The 20,806-nt window shown below is 49.3% G+C and overlaps 1 protein-coding gene across 3 annotated transcripts in view; it reads left to right on the top strand.

The window, feature by feature from the left end:
- The window catches only part of LOC139250600 (uncharacterized), a 142,467-nt gene that overhangs the window by 60,495 nt on the left and 61,166 nt on the right, over positions 1–20,806 (top strand). For all 3 annotated transcript variants that reach the window (XM_070873000.1, XM_070872999.1, XM_070872998.1), the window contains exon 2: positions 9,862–10,215. In XM_070873000.1, coding sequence (XP_070729101.1) covers positions 9,862–10,215 — 354 coding nt within the window. The remainder of the gene's footprint in view (positions 1–9,861; positions 10,216–20,806) is intronic.

Below are 20,806 nucleotides of genomic sequence, written 5' to 3'. Positions count from 1 at the left end.
CACCTACCTGTAAACCCGGTGCTAAAAACAGGCCCAGCCCGAAGTCTTGGGCCCGGCCCATTCAGCCTCCCTGTTCAGCCTCCCTCTCCTTTTCTCTCCTTTCTCCCTTCCCTCCCTCCCGCTCCCCCTCCCTTCGCTCCCTTCTCTCCTTCCCTCCCCCCTCCCTTCACTCCCTCCCTCCCCCCTCCCTTCTCTCCCTCCCTCCCCCCTCCCTTCTCTCCCTCCCTCCCCCCTCCCCCTCTCTCCCCCTCCCTTCTCTCCCTCCCTTCTCTCCACTCCCCTCCTCTCTCCTCCCTCCCCTCCCCTCTCCTCCCTCTGCTCTCCTCCCCCCTCCCCTCTCCTCCCTCTCACCCTCTCCCCCCCTCCCCTCCCTTCTCCCTGCCGCCCCCCTCTCGCCCCCTCCTCCTCCCCATCCCCCTCCTCCCCCTCTTCCCCCCCCCCACCCTCACTGTCAGAAACACAGACACTGACAGACAGAGAGTGAGAGACACACAGACAGAGAGATAGAGACACACTGGGGTGGGGGGAGTCCCAGCACGCTGTTAGAGGACTCCCGGTGCTGCAGTCGGTAAGTAGAAAATGTTTTATTTATTGATTTTTTAATTTAAAAAAAAAATGATTGATTTATTGGTTGATTTATTGATGTATTTATCATTTATCATTGATGATGGCTCTTTATTTGTAAAACTGAAGTGTTTAATGTTTGTAAACTTCCCTTTAAACCCCTGCCATTCCCTACGCCTGATTTGTAACCTACGCCTGATTTTCTAAGTGTCGACAAGGTTTTTCTGAGCGTACAAAAATCTACATTTACTCCATTCTAAGTTAGTTTGGAGTATGTTTTCACTGCCTAAACTTTCAAAACGGGCGTAAGTGGCCGGACACACACCCTTTTGAAAATAAAAATCTGTTCCAAACTGAAACTGTTCCAACTGACTAGAACTGGAGCAAACTAAATGCCGAGAATTGCAATTTCTAAGATACTCTATTCTAAACCAGTTGCTCCAAAAAAACAGGAGCAACTCAGGCCAAAACTTGGCCCCCAAGTAACTTCTGACATGTCAGTTTAATGTCAGTTGTGGGGAAGTTGCTGGAATAGATCACCAGGGACAGAGTGACCGAGCACGTGGACAAGTCTGAGCTGATCAAAGAGAGCCAGCACGGATTGTGAAGACTAGGTCATGTCTGGTTCATCGAGCTGAATGTGTTTCGGAGCTCACTCACATGGTGGATAGGGGAGTGTCTATGGATATGGTCTGCATGAACTTCCAGAAAGATCAGGTTCCTGACAGATTATGAAACATGAGAAGACATGGAATTGAAGGGGACTCAGTGACATGTGTTGGTCATTGGTTGAGAGATAGGAGACAGTGACAAGTACTCTGATTAGCAGGAGGTGACAAGTGGTGTTTCCCAGGGATCGGGACTCAGCTCTTCACCATATTTATTAGTGATTTGGATGGAGGGATTGAGTTACACATCCAAGATGGCACTGAGTTAGGAGACACAGGAAGTTGTGCAGATGGGAACAGGAAGTTACAAAGGTACATAGACAGACTCAGTTGTAAATTCCTGGATTCTTTTACCTCAATCTGGTTCAGTAAAATTACTGAGTCGAATACCTCTTGTGCGTTGAACAAAGCAGTCTTTATTACCGGCCAGTAAGACCTATCAGACAGAAGATATACTCTCTGGATAGAGCGTACACACTCCCTACGGATAGGTGAAGTTACATCGTAAAGCGTTAACAGTTATACAGTTTTGAAATCAGATAACAAAATACAAATGGATTGACAGTCTAACTCAGCCACTCATTTGTCAATCTATATGAGATGTTCTTCTTGAAAGCTCAAGCATTGCCTCTAAATGTTTCAATCTAATGGTGTGACTATTAACTGAGACCTTGCAATTCTGCAGATGTATTTCATGTTACAATTAGATGTTATTGGCAGGATTAGTGACTTGAAACCTTGAGACAGACTGTTAGCTATGCTGATGTTGCACTATTTGCAATCTGACATTCTCCCAGCTATTCATCCATGGCTTATTTTATGTTACATATATCCCGTTTACCTTACTGTCCTTAATTCCATATATTCCGTTCAGATATCCACTCAGTGAGTGGGCAAAACTATGGTAGGTGGGGTTTATTACAGGGAAGTGTGAGGTCATCCATTTTGGATCCAAGAAAGACAAATTGGAATATTTTTGAATGTGTTTTACTTGTATGGGGTGTTTGTGAATATCATTGAGTGGGATACACCTATTTATGTGTCTCTATCTATACAGCAATCTATATTAAAATTCAGCCACCAGTGAATTTTAAGCAGGAATTTTTGAAAGACCATAAACTGATTATATTATACAAATATATATTAACTGTCTAAGTGCCGTAGCAAAGTAAAAGCCTCTTTCTTAGCTGAAACCACCTTTAGTGTTTTGAACTTGCCTTGTAGTCAGCAAATACACGAGGATGGGTCACAGTGCTTTGAAACGTAAACCGCTGGTGAACCAGTGAAAGTGGGTTAACAGCCTCGGGGGCAGGAAGCAGTGGCAGCAAAGGTAAGAAGGGATATTAGTTCACCAGTGCCAGCTGCTCCCTTCCTTTATTGATTTGTTGCTAGCCCATTCTCTCTCAATTCACCAATGTTGCTGTTAATCCATTCATCTGCTGATGTGCCTGCTGCTTCAGGAATTGATTTCCGTGTGTCCATGGCTCTGGAGTTGGTTCAGTTCTCACTGTCCCACTAACTTACTGATTTGTTGGTATTGCCACTGCTCCCATTTATTCACTGATGCTCACAACTCCATTCGTTTTCGAACCAGAATTTGGGCTTTGCAGTTCTCCGTGTGTTTAATCCGGTCCGCCAATACTTGGAGAAGCCGGGCTCCCCCTCACTGTTTGCCGAGTGTGTTTGTGGCTGCACAAATCCAATTGTGGGCTGCAGCCCGACCCATTCAATGAGAACAACTTGTATTTATAGTGCCTTTAACGTAATAAACCCTCACAAGGTGCTTCTCAGGAACGGTATCAGACACAATTTGACACCGAGCCACATAAACAGATATTAAGCCAGGTGAAGAGGTCGGGTTTAAGGAGTGACCAAAAGGAAGTAGAGGCGGAGAGGTTTAGGGAGGGAATGCCACAGCTTCGGGCCCAGACAGCTGAAGGCACGGCCACCAGAATGGTGGGGCGAAGGAAGTGGGGGATGCACAAGAGGCCAGAATTAGAGTGCAGAGTTCCCGGAGGGTTGAAGGGCTGGAGGACCCCCGACCGTATTCATCCCCTCCCCTCCCCCTCCCCCGACCGTGTTCTCCCCTCCCCCGACAGTGTTCATCCCCTCCCCCTCCTCCGACCGTGTTCACCCCCTTCCCCTCCCCCAACCGTGTTCACCCCCTCCCCCGACCGTGTTCACCCCTCCCCCTCCCCCGACCGTGTTCACCCCCTCCCCCGACCGTGTTCACCCCCTTCCCCTCCCCCGACCGTGTTCATCCCCTCCCCCTCCCCTGACCGTGTTCACCCCCTTCCCCAACCCATCCCCCGACCGTGTTCTCCCCCGACCATGTTCATCCCCTCCCCCTTCCCCGACCGTGTTCACCCCCTCCCCCGACCGTGATCACCCCTTCCCCCTCCCGTTGTTCATCCCCTCCCCCGACCGTGTTCACCCACTCCCCCTCCAGAGTTCACCCCCTCCCCCTCCCCCTCCAGAGTTCACCCCCTCCCCCGACCGTGTTCACCCCTCCCCCGACCGTGTTCACACCTCCCCCTCCTCCGACCATGTTCATCACTTCCCCCTCTCCCGACCGTGTTCACCCCTCCCCCGACCGTGTTCACCCCTCCCCCGAACGTGTTCACCCCCTCCACCGGCTGTGTTCACCTGCTCCCCCTCCCCCGACCGTGTTCACCCCCTCCCCTCCCCCGACCGTGTTCTCCCCCTCCCCCGACCGTGTTCACCCCCTCCCCTGACAGTGTTCACCCCCTCCCCCTCCCCTGACAGTGTTCACCCCCTCCCCCTCCCCCAACCGTGTTCACCCCCTCCCCCTCCCCCTCCCCCAACCGTGTTCACTCCCCCTCCCCCGACCGTGTTCACTTCCCCTCCCCCTCCCCCGACCGTTTTCACCATCCCCTCCTTCCCTGACGGCAGGCAGTGAGTAGCATGGTATGGGGCAGTGGGGAAGGCAGTGAGTAGCATGGTATGGAGCAGTGGGGAAGGCAGTGAGTAGCATGGTATGGGGCAGTGAGGAAGGCAGTGAGTAGCATGGTATGGGGCAGTGGGGAAGGCAGTGAGTAGCATAGTATGGGGCAGTGGGGAAGCAGTGAGTAGCATGCTATGGGGCAGTGGGGAAGCAGTGAGTAGCATGGTATGGGGCAGTGGGGAAGCAGTGAGTAGCATGGTATGGGGCAGTGGGGAAGCAGTGAGTAGCATGGTATGGGGCAGTGGGGAAGCAGTGAGTAGCATGGTATGGGGCAGTGGGGAAGCAGTGAGTAGAATGGTATGGGGCAGTGGGGAAGCAGTGAGTAGCATGGTATGGGGCAGTGGGGAAGCAGTGAGTAGCATGGTATGGAGAGTGGAGAAGGCAGTGAGTAGCATGGTATGGGGCTGTGGGGAAGGCAGTGAGTAGCATGGTATGGGGCTGTGGGGAAGGCAGTGAGTAGCTTGGTATGGGGCAGTGGGGAAGGCAGTGAGTAGCATGGTATGGGGCAGTGGGGAAGGCAGTGAGTAGCATGGTATGGGGCAGTGGGGAAGCATTGAGTAGCATGGTATGGGGCAGTGGGGAAGCAGTGAGTAGCATGGTATGGAGCAGTGGGGAAGGCAGTGAGCAGCATGGTATGGGGCAGTGGGGAAGCAGTGAGTAGCATGGTATGGGGCAGTGGGGAAGGCAGTGAGTAGCATGGTATGGGGCAGTGGGGAAGCAGTGAGTAGCATGGTATGGGGCAGTGGGGAAGCAGTGAGTAGCATGGTATGGGGCAGTGGGGAAGGCAGTGAGTAGCATGGTATGGGGCAGTGGGGAAGCAGTGAGTGGCGTGGTAGGGGGCTGTCATGTTTGACCATGAACCACCTTGCCCCCATCAGTACCCCTCCCCTTTGTTATGATCTGGAGTGCACTGCCTGAAAGGGCGGTGGAACCAGATTCAATAACAACTTTCAGAAGGAAATTGGATAAATACTTGAAAAGGAAAATTCTGCAGGGCTATGGGGAGAGAGCAGGGGATGGGATTAATTGAATAGCTCTTGCAATGGGCCAGCACAGGTACCATGGGCCGAATGGCTGCATCATGTATATGTTTCTATCTGAGACCCAATTATACCAAAGACCAGGAGCCAGGTTTACAACTTTATAGTTGCTAAATTTAAAGAGATGAGGGAAGGATTGAGACAAATGGATTGGAGGATTGACCCTGATTCAGAAACCATCATTCTAATTGGTCAAGTGGCTGCCAATGTGGAACTAAGGGAGGGGCGGTGGACAAGGGAAGACACATATAATGGAACTTTGAAAAGATAAATTGCAGATAGTGAGCAATTGAAATAGCTGTTCCAATGGGAGTTTGTTAGCTGCCACGTTCGGGGGGAATGGAGTGAGCCAATGGTACCTACTGAAGGGAGTCACTGTTGTACATCCCTGTGCTGTGAAGGGATTCTCTCTTTAAATAACACATTTATTGTATTGGGAATGGAAAGATCTCCTGCTGAAACTGTATTTACTATATCGCTCAGGTTTTCAGAACAAATTAAAAATCAGATTTGACCACAGGTTAAACAGCAGCAAGACCAGTGTTTCACTCTTCTCATTCGACTCACACTCTGCGTTTCATATAAGTCTTTTATTTATTTTATTTCTCCCATTAGGCCTCCTTTTGTCTTCTGCACGCATCACTTCTGCCCTTTAACCTTTTCCAGATCCCCACCGGAGCACTTCACAGGTCATTCTCTGGGGTCTTTAACCCGGAGTGGGTCTTGGGGAGTGGTCTCTCTGCACCTCCCGGATCTGTATAAATACTGCCGGTCGATTTTAACCCTAGTGGGTCTTGGGGAGTGGTCTCTCTGCACCTCCTGGGCCTTGTATAAATACCGCCGGTCGATTTTAACCCAGAGTGGGTCTTGGGGAGTGATCTCTGCACCTCCTGGGCCTTGTATAAATACTGTCGGTCGATTTTAACCCGGAGTGGGTCTTGGGGAGTGATCTCTGCACCTCCCGGGTCTGTATAAATACTGTCGGTCGATTTTAACCCAGAGTGGGTCTTGGGGAGTGGTCTCTGCATCTCCCGGGCCTTGTATAAATACTGCCGGTCGATTTTACCCCAGAGTGGGTCTTGGGGAGTGATCTCTGCACCTCCCGGGTCTGTATAAATACCACCGGTCGATTTTAACCCAGAGTGGGTCTTGGGGAGTGATGTCTGCACCTCCCGGGTCTGTATAAAGACTGCCGCCCACTCCAGGCTGGGAAGAGGGCACAGAGTGTCTGCTGGAGATGAAGATCCGGTGGCCCCTGGCGGCCCGACAATTTCCAGGTAAATGGGGGAAGTGGGTTGGAGTTTGGGGCAAGGGGGATTTGTGGCCGCACAAAGATTTTTTGACTTGCCTTGGATGGGGGGGTGGGACTGTGGATTCAGCAGGGGTCGGGGGGGAGGAACTGTGGATTCGCGGAGGGGGGGAGAGTGTGGATTGAGCGGGGGCGGGGGGGAGGTGGACTCAGGGGGTGGGGGGGAGTTTGTGGATTGAGCGGGGGTGGGGGGCGGTGGACTCAGGGTGGGGGGGAGTGTGGATTGAGTGGGGGTGGGGGGAGGTGGACTCGGGGGGTGGGGGGAGAGTGTGGATTGAGCGGGGACGGGGAGGTGGACTCAGGGTGGGGGGGGGGGGAGTGTGGATTGAGCGGGGGTGGGGGGCGGTGGACTCGGGGTGGGGGGGAGTGTGTGGATTGAGCGGGGGTGGGGGGCGGTGGACTCGGGGGGGGTGGGGGGAAGAGTGTGGATTGAGCGGGGACGGGGGGGGTGGACTCAGGGGGTGGGGGGAGAGTGTGGATTGAGCGGGGGGTGGGGGGAGGTGGACTCGGGGGGTGGGGGGAGTGTGTGGATTGAGCGGGGGTGGGGGGAGGTGGACTCGGGGGGGGGGGGGGGGGGGGGGGAGTGTGGATTGAGCGGGGACGGGGGGAGGTGGACTCGGGGTGGGGGGGGTGGACTCGGGGGGTGGGAGTGTGGACTCGGGGGGTGGGGGGAGTGTGTGGATTGAGCGGGGACGGGGGAGGTGGACTCGGGGGGTGGGGGGGGGTGTGGATTGAGCGGGGACAGGGGAGGTGGACTCGGGGGGTGGGAGGGGGGGTGGATTGAGCGGGGACGGGGGGGTGGACTCGGGGGGTGGGGGGGAGTGTGGATTGAGCGGGGGCGGGGGGGGTGGACTCAGGGGGTGGGGGAGAGTGGACTCGGGGGGTGGGGGGGGGTGGACTCGGGGGTTGGGGGGAGGTGGACTCGGGGGGTGGGGGGGGGAGTGTGGATTGAGCGGGGACGGAGGGGGTGGACTCGGGGGGTGGGGGGAGTGTGGATTGAGCGGGGACGGGGGGGGTGGACTCGGGGGGTGGGGGGAGTGTGGATTGAGCGGGGACGGGGGGGGTGGACTCGGGGGGTGGGGGGGGTGGATTCAGTGGACGCAGCCAAGATCTCACAAAGAGAGCTCAACAAGCTTCCCAGCTGGGCTGATTAATGATGAATGGTGTTCAGTAAGAATAAATGAAAGGTGCCGTATATATCGGGAACGGTAGCATAGTGGTTATATCATTGGATGAGTAATCCAGAGGCCTGGATTAATGATCCAGAGACATGAGTTCAAATCCCACCACGGCCGCTGGGGAATTTAAATTCAGTGAATAAATAAATCTGGAATAAAAAGCCAGTGTCAGTAATGGTGACCATGAAACCACCGGATTGTCATAAAAACCCATCTGGTTCATTAATGGCCTTTAGGGAAGGAAATCTGCCGCCTTTGCCCAGTCTGGCCTATATGTGACTCCAGACCCAGTGCAATGTGGTTGACCCTTAACTGCCCTCTGAAATGGTCTAAAAAGCCACTCAGTTGTCATCATCATCATAGGCAGTCCCTTGGAATCGAGGAAGACTTGCTTCCACTCGAGAAGTGAGTTCTCAGGTGACTGAACAGTCTAATACAGGAATTACAGTCTCTGTCACAGGTGGGACACACTGTGGTTGAAGGAAAGGGTGGATGGGACTGGTTTGCCGCACTCTCCTTCTGCTACCTGCGCTTGGTTTCTGCACGCTCTCGGCGACGAGACTCGAGGTGCTCAACGCCCTCCCGGATGCTCTTCCTCCACTTAGGGCGGTCTTTGGGCCAGGGATTCCCAGGTGCCAGTGGGGATGTTGCATTTTATCAGGGAGGCTTTGAGGGTGTCCTTGAAACGTTTCCTCTGCCCACCTGGGGCTCCCTTGCCGTGTCGGAGTTCCGAGTAGAGCACTTGCTCTCAGTTGTATAAGGTGGCTCACCACCTCCTTCTCTAAGGCAATTAGGGATGGGCAATAAATGCTGGCCTTGCCGGCGATGCCCACGAATAAATGAATAAAAATATTGGAAATAAACAATAGGAGGTACCCGTGCCCCAGGGGAAGGACAGCACGTGTTGTGGGGTAGGTAAAGCAAACCCAGAACAATACTTTCAGATATAACCAGGGCAGGAGGGCACAGTCAGGATTGTAAAGGCCAAGTTCAGGACTCAGTTATTTGAAGACGGTGATCAAAAGCTGGAACAGGTTCCCAGGCGAGGCCAGAACACGGGACAGGTTTACAAACCGCTGGACGCTGCAATGGGACGATGGTAGTATTGGAATTCTGGAAGGATGAGATGAAGTGAACTGAGAGCCTTCTGTATCTGAACCTACATCAGAATCTTGTGTTGGGTATCGCAAAATATTACTAAAACTGGCAGCTTTTTACCTGATTTTCTGATCCTTGTTGTACCAACCTCCGTGGTAAAGGCAGCAAAGAACATATCCACAGCAGGAGTTCTGAGTTCAGTTGCAGTGTGTGTGTTTTTGGGCTGCCTGTTCACACTGGGATTGTTGGTCAGTACAGGGCAATGTGGGACAGCTAAGCTCAGGATATGTTTGAACAACTCGGCTACAAATTACTGATAATACACATTGGGGCAGATACCCGGCCTCCCTGAGTCTGTACGGAGTGTGTACGGACCGGGGAAGGCATCACAAAAGCCGGTTTTCGGTGTGCAATGCGCATGTGCAGAAAACCAGCTTTGAAACATACAAAAACATGTAACAATAACATTTAAAAAGCACATTTTAATGTTAAAAACACTGTCCACTAAGGGAAGTTTATTTTAAACCATAATGAAAAATCTTTTAAAAAAAAATTTGAAAAATAATATTTTTTTCGAAGACATTTATTAACTTTAATTTAAATTAATCTTAAATATGTGATGTGTTTTTTCTATTTTTTACTTGTGTTTGGATGTTGGGGGGGAGTGTTTCTCAATCATAATGAGAACTCCTACTGACCGAGTTCCCATTATTATGAATGAGAAAATACTTGACCTGGATTGGCTGCCCTGTGCCATGTCACTCCAGCTCCAACATACATCCGTCCTGACAGACACACGCTCCGATGTGCAGGGAGAGTAGGCCTCAGGACCGGGATCTCTGGTGGGCGCAGCAGGAAAAGGTAGGTGCACATCTTTTTTACCATTTTCTGTCGAGCGCCCGCAGGAAACAGAGGAGTGGGATTTCAGACCAATATCCATTCGCAAACACACAGGAGATTTTATAATCACTTCGGTTTCAACTTATTACTTTATGTTGTTCCTCATCTGTTCTGATCATCAGTTATTTACTATTCACAGGTCTAAAGGCAAGTCCGGTTCTTATCCAGTCCCCAGAAGTTGTGACGGTGCCCGAGGGTGGGACGGTGCAGTTTCGGTGTACCCTGGAGAGCAGCAATGTGAATGACCGTGTGGATAAATATACTGTACACTGGTTCCTCTCACAGGATAGGAAACACAAAATATTTACTCATTATGTAGGTGGCAGGATTTACCGATCACGCGGTTTCTCTGAGCGGTTTCAGCTTTCCAGAGATGTTGCCAGTAACAGCTACATTCTGACCATCAGAGGCGTGGAGCGCAGAGACAGCGCGGTCTATATCTGTGGTATTTGGGGATCAATCTATGGAAATGGAAACCGGCTGAATGTAACCAGTAAGTATATTTTACATTATATTGGTTTGATATCGAATAATGTTACAATACCAACATCTCATGTGTAAGTAAATGTTATACAACGTTGTCACTTTTACAGTAACAACACTGAGTGGAAATTCTAAGTACAGAATGGAGGGTGAAATCTGGGACAAACTCCATTTGTTTTTAATTTGTTCAAGTGAGCACATGTTGGGACAAAACCTCACACACAGGATTCAACGGGAAAATACATGTTGAGGGAAAAGTGCAGTAATAGGAATAATGGTGACATACCTGGTTAAATCAGGATATTGACAGGGTATATATATATAAAACAATGCATCTCTGAGTGACTAAATCTGCACTCATCAATGCAAACAAATGAGCCCTCGACCCTTTCCAAGCTGCAATACACCATCCTTCAGCCTGTTAATGTAATTCAGGAATGTGCAATCCGCTTTCAGAATGGCTGGGCGGCAAAGTAGTGCGTCTCGTGTTGGAGTTGAAAGCCAGAAAATATTTAATAATAGAGTCCCGTGAGAAACTCGTCCGTGGGCCCGGAATGTACCCAATACACACAGACTGTAGTGGGTCTGGAATGTGCACAATACACACAGACTGTAGTGGGTCTGGAATGTGCACAATACACACAGACTGTAGTGGGTCTGGAATGTGTCCAATACACACAGACTGTAGTGGGTCTGGAATGTGCACAATACACACAGACTAGTGGGTCTGGAATGTGCACAATACACACAGACTGTAGTGGGTCTGGAATGTGTCCAATACACACAGACTGTAGTGGGCCTGGAATGTACCCAATACACACAGACTGTAGTGGGTCTGGAATGTGCACAATACACAGACTGTAGTGGGTCTGGAATGTGTCCAATACACAGACTGTAGCGGGTCTGGAATGTGCACAATACACACAGACTAGTGGGTCTGGAATGTGCACAATACACACAGACTGTAGTGGGTCTGGAATGTGTCCAATACACACAGACTGTAGTGGGCCTGGAATGTACCCAATACACACAGACTGTAGTGGGTCTGGAATGTGCACAATACACACAGACTGTAGTGGGTCTAGAATGTGTCCAATACACACAGACTGTAGTGGGTCTGGAATGTACCCAATACACACAGACTGCAGTGGGTCTGGAATGTACCCAGTACACACAGACTGTAGTGGGTCTGGAATGTACCCAATACACGCAGACTGTAGTGGGTCTGCAATGAACCCAATACGCACAGACTGTAGTGGGACTGGAATGTATCCAATATACACAGCCTGTAGTGGGTCTGGAATGTACCTGATACACACAGACTGTAGTGGGTCTGAAATGTACACAATACACACAGACTGTAGTGGGTCTGGAATGTATCCAATACACACAGACTGTAGTGGGTCTGGAATGTACCCAATACACACAGACTGTAGTGGGTCTGGAATGTACCCAATACACACATACTGTAGTGGTTCTGGAATGTACCCAATACACACAGACTGTAGTTGGTCAGGAATGTACCCAATACACACAGACTGTAGTGGGTCTGGAATGTACCCAATACACACAGACTGTAGTGGGTCTGGAATGTACCCAATACACACATACTGTAGTGGTTCTGGAATGTACCCAATACACACAGACTGTAGTTGGTCAGGAATGTACCCAATACACACAGACTGTAGTGGGTCTGGAATGTACCCAATACACACAGACTGTAGTGGGTCTGGAATGTACCCAATACACACAGACTGTAGTGGGTCTGGAATGTCCCCAATACACACAGACTGTTGTGGATCTGGAATGTACCCAATACACACAGACTGCAGTGGGTCTGGAATGTACCCAATACACACAGACTGTAGTGTGTCTGGAATGTGTCCAACACACACAGACTGCAGTGGGTCTGGAATGTACCCAATACAAACAGACTGTTGACGGTTTGGGAGGGTGTGACCCAGAGAGAGAACATGGCCAACCTGGTAGGAAGCCTGAGGTCTGTGAACTAACAATTTATGATTTAAACAAACACATCGATGTACGACTATAGTGTGACTGTAAAGGAGTAATGTTGGAAGCCTCGCCCACTGGGACAATATATGGAAGGTTCAGCAGATGCCGCCCACGATTTTCCGACTATCTGGCAGCGAGATTCCTGGCAGAGCTCTGGTCTCCTGAAATTATCTTTTTTGCCTTCTCAAAAAAGTCTATGCAAATAAATTGTTTCCTCGTGTCCAATGCCAGGTACCACTTCGAAAGGCAAGTGCACACTTTGTATAAGCACCACTTGGAGAAAGGACTGAGGGTAGCAAGGGCACAGAATGTATTCTGGCTAGGCAGCTTCAGTGTCCATCACCAAGACTCGGGAGTACCAGCACTGACCAAGCTGGCCGAGTCCTGAGGGACATTGCTGCCAGACTGGGCTTGCGGCAGCTGGTGAGAGGACCAACATGAGTGAATTACTGATCTGGCTCTGTCCTCCCCAAGCTACAACAACTTGTATTTATACAGCGCCTTTAACATAGTAAAATGTCTCAAGGAGCTTCACAGGAGCGTTATCAGACAACATTTGACACCGAGCCACATGAGGAGATATTAGGGCAGGTGACACATGTTGTAACTTCTATGTATATCAGAGCCATTGAAGATGTTGCTGGGGCCGAGGGGATTCGCCTATGAATCTAAAACTTTAGAAGCTGAAGGATCCAGAGCAAGAGACCCAAGAATATAACAGGTCCAACTGTGTCACAGACTTTCATGTGTGGCAGAAGGGGCAAATGCAGGTCTCCACGGACTTGGCCAACTCGGTGTGCCAGGGCCAATTCCGAGTGGCTGCCAGGCACCTGAGGTACAAGTCCATCACTCATTCTGCCCCCTCCCTGAACTCCTCTTCCACCTCCAAATCCACAGGAGCCACTGGCAAGGCCCAGTGAGCCTCCGTGCAGAGCAGTATGGTTAGAGAGGAGATTCACAGCTTGACAGCAACAATACAGTGGCTGGAGGGCTGTGCAAAAAGGAAACATCAGAAAAGAACTATTGCACGGACAACGATGCAGAAACAGCGGTACAGGAGATGGAGGGGAAAAAAACAACTTTCCAAAATCGGTCCCTCTGTCCCAGCTTCGAGTGGACATTCTGCGGTGAGCAGCTGGGAAGACCACAAGTGTCCATTATAAACGGGCAAGCAAAAGGCACCAAGTGAGGACACGTGGGGATTCACCATGGGACTGAGTGACATCTATTTACATATTTCTCAGGGTATAATGAATCCACGCAGGCTTTCAACACAACCTGAAAATATTTCAGATGTCTTCTCCGGCTGCATCTGTTGCACCCGGACCGCCTGCCCCATCCCGCGCTGCTTGTGCACTTGCTGCGGAGCACCGCCCCTCCAGTCTGACATTGAGTCAGTGTGACAGTGATTTCAGTGGGAATTAGATCGACATAAAGGCAGTGCAGGTGGAAGACAACAAACACTTGCATTTACAAAGCTCCTTTCACATAATTGTCTCAAAGTGCTTCACAACAATGGAACTAGGGCGACAGGCACCAAGCCGTCAAGGAAGAAATTGGTAGAAGTGTCGGAAATGCTGGTCAAAATGATGGGTTTTTGTAACGGTTTCTAAAGTTGGAGAGAGAAGTGGAGAGTTGGAGGGTTCATTGAGCAGTCTGCAATAGAAACATAGAAAATAGGTGCAGGAGTAGGCCATTCAGCCCTTCGAGCATGCAGCGCCATTCAATGAGTTCATGGCTGAACATGCAACTTCAGTACCCCATTCCTGCTTTCTCGCCATACCCCTTGATCCCCCTAGTAGTAAGGACTACATCTAACTCCTTTTTGAATATATTCAGCGAATTGGCCTCAACAACTTCCTGTGGTAGAGAATTCCACAGGTTCACCACTCTCTGGGTGAAGAGGTTTCTCCTCATCTCGGTCCTAAATGGTTTACCCCTTATCCTTAGACTGTGACCCCTGGTTCTGGACTTCCCCAACATTCTTGGGAACATTCTTCCTGCATCTAACCTGTCTAAACCCGTCAGAATTTTCAATATTTCTACGAGATCCTCTCTCATTCTTCTGACCTCCAGTGAATACAAGCCCAGTTGATCCAGTCTTTCTTGATATGTCACTCCCGCCATCCCAGGAATCAGTCTGGTGAATCTTCGCTGCACTCCCTCAATAGCAAGAATGTCCTTCCTCAAGTTAGGAGATCAAAACTGTGCACAATACTCCAGGTGTGGCCTCACCAAGGCCCTGTACAACTGTAGCAATACCTCCCTGCCCCTGTACTCAAATCCCCTCGCTAGGAAGGCCAACATGCCATTTGCTTTCTTAACCGCCTGCTGTACCTGCATGCCAACCTTTAATGACTGATGTACTATGACACCCAGGTCTCGTTGCACCTCCCCTTTTCCTAATCTGTCACCATTCAAATAATAGTCTGTCTCTCTGTTTTTACCACCAAAATGGATAACTTCACATTTATCCACTTTATACTTCATCTGCCATGCATTTGCCCGCTTACCGAACCTATCCAAGTCACTCTGCAGTCTCATAGCATCCTCCTCGCAGCTCACACTGCCACCCAACTTAGTGTCATCCGCAAATTTGGAGATACTACATTTAATCCCCTTGTCTAAATAATTAATGTACAATGTAAACAGCTGGGGCCCCAGCACAGAACCTTGCGGTACCCCACTAGTCACTGCCTGCCATTCTGAAAAGTACCCATTTACTCCTACTCTTTGCTTCCTGTCTGACAACCAGTTCTCAATCCATGTCAGCACACTACCCCCAATCCCATGTGCTTTAACTTTGCACACTAATCTCTTTTGTGGGACTTTCTCGAAAGCCTTCTGAAAGTCCAAATACACCACATTAACTAGTTGTCCACTCTACTGGAAACATCCTCAAAAAATTCCAGAAGATTTGTCAAGCATGATTTCCCTTTCACAAATCCATGCTGACTTGGACCTATCATGTCACCTCTTTCCAAATGTGCTGCTATGACATCCTTAATAATTGATTCCAACAAATTCCCCACTACCGATGTCAGGCTGACCGGTCTATAATTCCCTGTTTTCTCTCTTCCCTCCTTTTTTAAAAAGTGGGGTTACATTGGCTACCCTCCACTCCATAGGAACTGATCCAGAGTCTATAGAATGTTGGAAAATGACTGTCAATGCATCCACTATTTCCAAGGCCACCTCCTTAAGTATTCTGGGATGCAGATCATCAGGCCCTGGGGATTTATCGGCCTTCAATCCCATCAGTTTCCCTAACACAATTTCCTGACTAATTAGGATTTCCCTCAGTTCCTCCTTCTTATGAGACTCTCTGACCCCTTTTATATCCGGAAGGTTGTTTGTGTCCTCCTTAGTGAATACCGAACCCAAGTACTTGTTCAATTGGTCCGCCATTTCTTTGTTCCCAGTTATGACTTCCCCTGATTCTGACTGCAGGGGACCTGCGTTTGTCTTTCCTAACCTTTTTCTCTTTACATATCTATAGAAGCTTTTGCAGTCCATTTTAATGTTCCCTGCAAGCTTCTTCTCGTACTCCATTTTCCCTGCCCTAATCAAACCCTTTGTCCTCCTCTGCTGAGTTCTAAATTTCTCCCAGTCCCCGGAGTCGCTGCTATTTCTGGTCAATTTGTATGCCACTTCCTTGGCTTTAATACTATCCCTGATTTCCCTTGATAGCCACAGTTGAGCCACCTTCCCTTTTTTATTTTTTCACCAGACAGGGATGTACAATTGTTGTAGTTCGTCCATGTGGTCTCTAAATGTTTGCCATTGCCCATCCACTGTCAACCCCTTCAGTATCATTCGCCAATCTATTCTAGCCAATTCACGCCTCATACCTTCAAAGTTACCCTTCTTTAAGTTCTGGACCATGGTCTCTGAATTAACTATTTCATTCTCCATCCTAATGTAGAATTCCACCATGTTATGGTCACTCTTCCCCAAAGAACCTCGCACAACGAGATTGCTAATTAATCCTCTCTAATTACACAACACCCAGTCTAAGATGGCCTCCCCCCTAGTTGGTTCCTCGACATATTGGTCTAGAAAACCATTCCTTCTGCACTCCAGGAAATTCTCCTTCACCGTATTGTTTCCAGTTTGCTTAGCTCAATCTATATGCATATTGAAGTCACGCATGATAACTGCTGCACCTTTATTGCATGCACCCCTAATTTCCTGTTTGATGCCCTCCCCAACATCACTACTACTGTTTGGAGGTCTGTACACAACTCCCACTAGCGTTTTCTGCCCCTTGGTACTCCGTAGCTCCACCCATACCGATTCCACATCATCCAAGCTAATGTCTTTCCTTACAATTGCAGTAATTTCCTCTTTAACCAGCAACGTTACCCCGCCTCCTTTTCCTTTCTGTCTATCCTTCCTAAATGTTGAATACCCTTGGATGTTGAGTTCCCAGCCTTGGTCATCCTGGAGCCAACCACATCGTATCCGTTAACTGCTATCTGCACAGTTAATTCGTCCACCTAATTCCGAATACTCCTCACATTGAGGCACAGATCCTTCAGGCTTGCCTTTTTAACCCACTTAGACTCTTTAGAATTTTGCTGTAAAGTGGTCCTTTTTGTTTTTTGCCTTGGGTTTCTCTGCACTCCACTTTTACTCATCTCCTTTCTGTCTTTTGCTTCTGTCTCCATTTTGTTTCCCTTTGTCTCCCTGCATTGGTTCCCATCCCCCTGCCATATTAGTTTAACTCCTCCCCAACAGCACTCGCAAACACTCTTCCTGGGACATTGGTTCCAGTCCTGCCCAGGTGCAGACCGTCCGGTTTGTACTGGTCCCACCTCCCCCAGAACCGGTTCCAATGCCCCAGGAATTTGAATCCCTCCCTGCTGCACCACGGCTCAAGCCACGTATTCATCTGAGCTATCCTGCGATTCCTACTCTGACTAGCACTGGTAGCAATCCCGCGATTACTACTTTTGAGGTCCTACTTTTTAATTTAGCTCCGAGCTCCTTAAATTCGTCTCGTCGGACCTCATCCCTTTTTTTTACCTATATCGTTGGTCCCAATGTGCACCACGACAACTGGCTGTTCGCCCTCCCTTTTCAGAATGTCCTGCACCCGCTCCGAGACATCCTTGACCCTTGCACCAGGGAGGCAACATACCATCCTGGAGTCTCGCTTGCAGCCGCAGAAACGCCTATCTATTCCCCTTACAATTGAATCCCCTATCACTATCGCTCTCCCAATCTTTTTCCTGCTCTTCTATGCAGCAGAGCCAGCCACGGTGCCATGAACTTGGCTGCTGCTGCCCTCCCCTGATGAGTCATCCCCCTCAACAGTACTCAAAGCGATGTATCTGTTTTGCAGGGGGATGACCGCAGGGGATCCCTGCACTACCTTCCTTGCACTGCTCTTCCTGCTGGTCTTCCATTCCCTATATGTCTGTGGACCCTTTACCTGCGGTAAGACCAACTCACTAAACGTGTTATTCACGTCATTCTCAGCATCGTGGATGCTCCAGAGTGAATCCACCCTCAGCTCCAATTCTGCAACGCGGTACGTCAGGAGCTGGAGGCGGATACACTTCCCGCACACGTAGTCGTCAGGGACACGGGAAGTGTTCCTGAGTTCCCACATAGTACAAGAGGAGCATATCACGTGTCCGAGCTCTCCTACCATGACTAAACCCTTAGATTAACTTAAATTGGCAACAACAATGCTAAAAGTTACTCACTGATCTCGAAGAGAAAAAAGAAAAACTACTTACCAGTCACCAGCCAATCACTTACCCCCTTGGCTGTGACGTCACCTTTCTATTTCTTACTACTTTTTTGCTCTCTCCCTGTAGCTGCACAAGCCTCTCGCAGACACTGCCCGACTCCTTGTCTCATGGCCTTTTGTAGGTCTCTCCACACACCCCGGACTGTCGCCTCTCGCAGACACTGCCCGACTCCTTGTCTCGTGGCCTTTTGTAGGTCTCTCCACACACCCCGGACTGTCGCCTCTCGCAGACACTGCCCGACTCCTTGTCTCGTGGCCTTTTGTAGGTCTCTCCACACACCCCGGACTGTATCCTCTCGCAGACACTGTCTGACTCCTTGTCTCATGGCCTTTTGTAGGTCTCTCCACACACCCCGGACTGTCTCCTCTCGCAGACACTGTGCGACTCCTTGTCTCGTGGCCTTTTGTAGGCCTCCACACACCCCAGACTGTCTCCTCTCGCAGACACTGTCTGACTCCTTGTCTCATGGCCTTTTGTAGGTCTCTCCACACACCCCGGACTGTCTCCTCTCGCAGACACTGTCTGACTCCTTGTCTTGCGGCCTTTTGTAGGCCCCCACGCACCCCGGACTGTCGCCTCTCGCCGATGGAACCAATCAGGAGGCAGGCGATCTTAGATCTGGTCCTGTGTAATGAGACAGGATTAATAAACAATCTCCTAGTAAAGGATCCCCTTGGAATGAGTGATCATAACATGTTTAATTTCAAATTCAGATGGAGGGTGAGAAAGTTGGATCTTAAACCAGCGTACTAAGCTTAATTAAAGGAGACGACAAAGGTATGAGGGCAGAGTTGGCTAAAGTGAATTGGGAAAATAGATTAAAGTGTAGAACGGTTGATGAACAGTGACGTACATTTAAGGAGATATTCCACAGCTCTCAAGAAAAATATATTCCAGTGAGGAGGAAAGGGTGTAAAAGAAAGGAAAAGCGTTTGATTAGGGCAGGGAAAATAGAGTACGAGAGGAAGCTTGCAGGGAACATTAAAATGGACTGCAAAAGCTTCTATAGATATGTAAAGAGAAAAAGGGTAGTAAAGACAAACGTAGGTCCCCTGCAGTCAGAATCAGGGGAAGTCATAACTGGGAACAAAGAAATGGCAGACCAATTGAACAAGTACTTTGGTTCGGTATTCACGAAGGAGGACACAAACAACCTTCCGGATATAAAAGGGGTCAGAGGGTCCAGTAAGAAGGAGGAACTGAGGAAAATCCTAATTAGTCGGGAAATTGTGTTGGGGAAATTGATGGGATTGAAGGCCGATAAATCCCCAGGGCCTGATGGTCTGCATTCCAGAGTACTTAAGGAGGTGGCCTTGGAAATAGCGGATGCATTGACAGTCATTTTCCAACATTCCATAGACTCTGGATCAGTTCCTATGGAGTGGAGGGTAGCCAATGTAACCCCACTTTTTAAAAAAGGAGGGAGAGGGAAAACAGGGAATTATAGACCGGTCAGCCTGACATCGGTAGTGGGTAAAATGATGGAATCCATTATTAAGGATGTCATAGCAGCACATTTGGAAAGAGGTGACATGATAAGTCCAAGTCAGCATGGATTTGTGAAAGGGAAATCATGCTTGACAAATCTTCTGGAATTTTTTGAGGATGTTTCCAGTAGAGTGGACAAGGGAGAACCAGTTGATGTGGTGTGTTTGGACTTTCAGAAGGCTTTGGACAAGGTCCCACACAAGAGATTAATGTGCAAAGTTAAAGCACATGGGATTGGGGGTAGTGTGCTGACATGGATTGAGAACTGGTTGTCAGACAGGAAACAAAGAGTAGGAGTAAATGGGTACTTTTCAGAATGGCAGGCAGTGACTAGTGGAGTACCGCAAGGTTCTGTGCTGGGGCCCCAGCTGTTTACACTGTACATTAATGATTTAGACGAGGGGATTAAATGTAGTATCTCCAAATTTGCGGATGACACTAAGTTGGATGGCAGTGCGAGCTGCGAGGAGGATGCTGTGAGGCTGCAGAGCGACTTGGATAGGTTAGGTGAGTGGGCAAATGCATGGCAGATGAAGTATAATGTGGATAAATGTGAGGTTATCCACTTTGGTGGTAAAAACAGAGAGACAGACTATTATCTGAATGGTGACAGATTAGGAAAAGGGGAGGTGCAACGAGACCTGGGTGTCATGGTACATCAGTCATTGAAGGTTGGCATGCAGGTGCAGCAGGCGGTTAAGAAGGCAAATGGCATGTTGGCCTTCATAGCAAGGGGATTTGAGTACAGGGGCAGGGAGGTGTTGCTACAGTTGTACAGGGCCTTGGTGAGGCCACACCTGGAGTATTATGTACAGTTTTGATCTCCTAACTTGAGGAAGGACATTCTTGCTATTGAGGGAGTGCAGCGAAGATTCACCAGACTGATTCCCGGGATGGTGGGTTTGACATATCAAGAAAGACTGGATCAACTGGTCTTGTATTCACTGGAGTTCAGAATAATGAGAGGGGATCTCATAGAAACGTTTAAAATTCTGACGGGTTTAGACAGGTTAGATGCAGGAAGAATGTTCCCAATGTTGGGGAAGTCCAGAACCAGGGGTCACAGTCTAAGGATAAGGGGTAAGCCATTTCGGACCGAGATGAGGAGAAACTTCTTCACCCAGAGAGTGGTGAACCTGTGGAATTCTCTACCACAGAAAGTTGTTGAGAGCAATTCATTAAATATATTCAAAAAGGAGTTAGATGTAGTCCTTACTACTAGGGGGGATCAAAGGGTATGGCGAGAAAGCAGGAATGGGGTACTGAAGTTGCATGTTCAGCCATGAAATCATTGAATGGCGGTGCAGGCTCGAAGGGCCGAATGGCCTACTCCTG

The sequence above is a fragment of the Pristiophorus japonicus genome, unplaced genomic scaffold, assembly GCF_044704955.1.
Source record: "Pristiophorus japonicus isolate sPriJap1 unplaced genomic scaffold, sPriJap1.hap1 HAP1_SCAFFOLD_399, whole genome shotgun sequence".
Classification (NCBI taxonomy): domain Eukaryota; kingdom Metazoa; phylum Chordata; class Chondrichthyes; family Pristiophoridae; genus Pristiophorus; species Pristiophorus japonicus.
The sequence above is the reverse complement of the archived record's forward strand: the minus strand, read 5'-3'. Positions and strand labels throughout refer to the sequence as shown.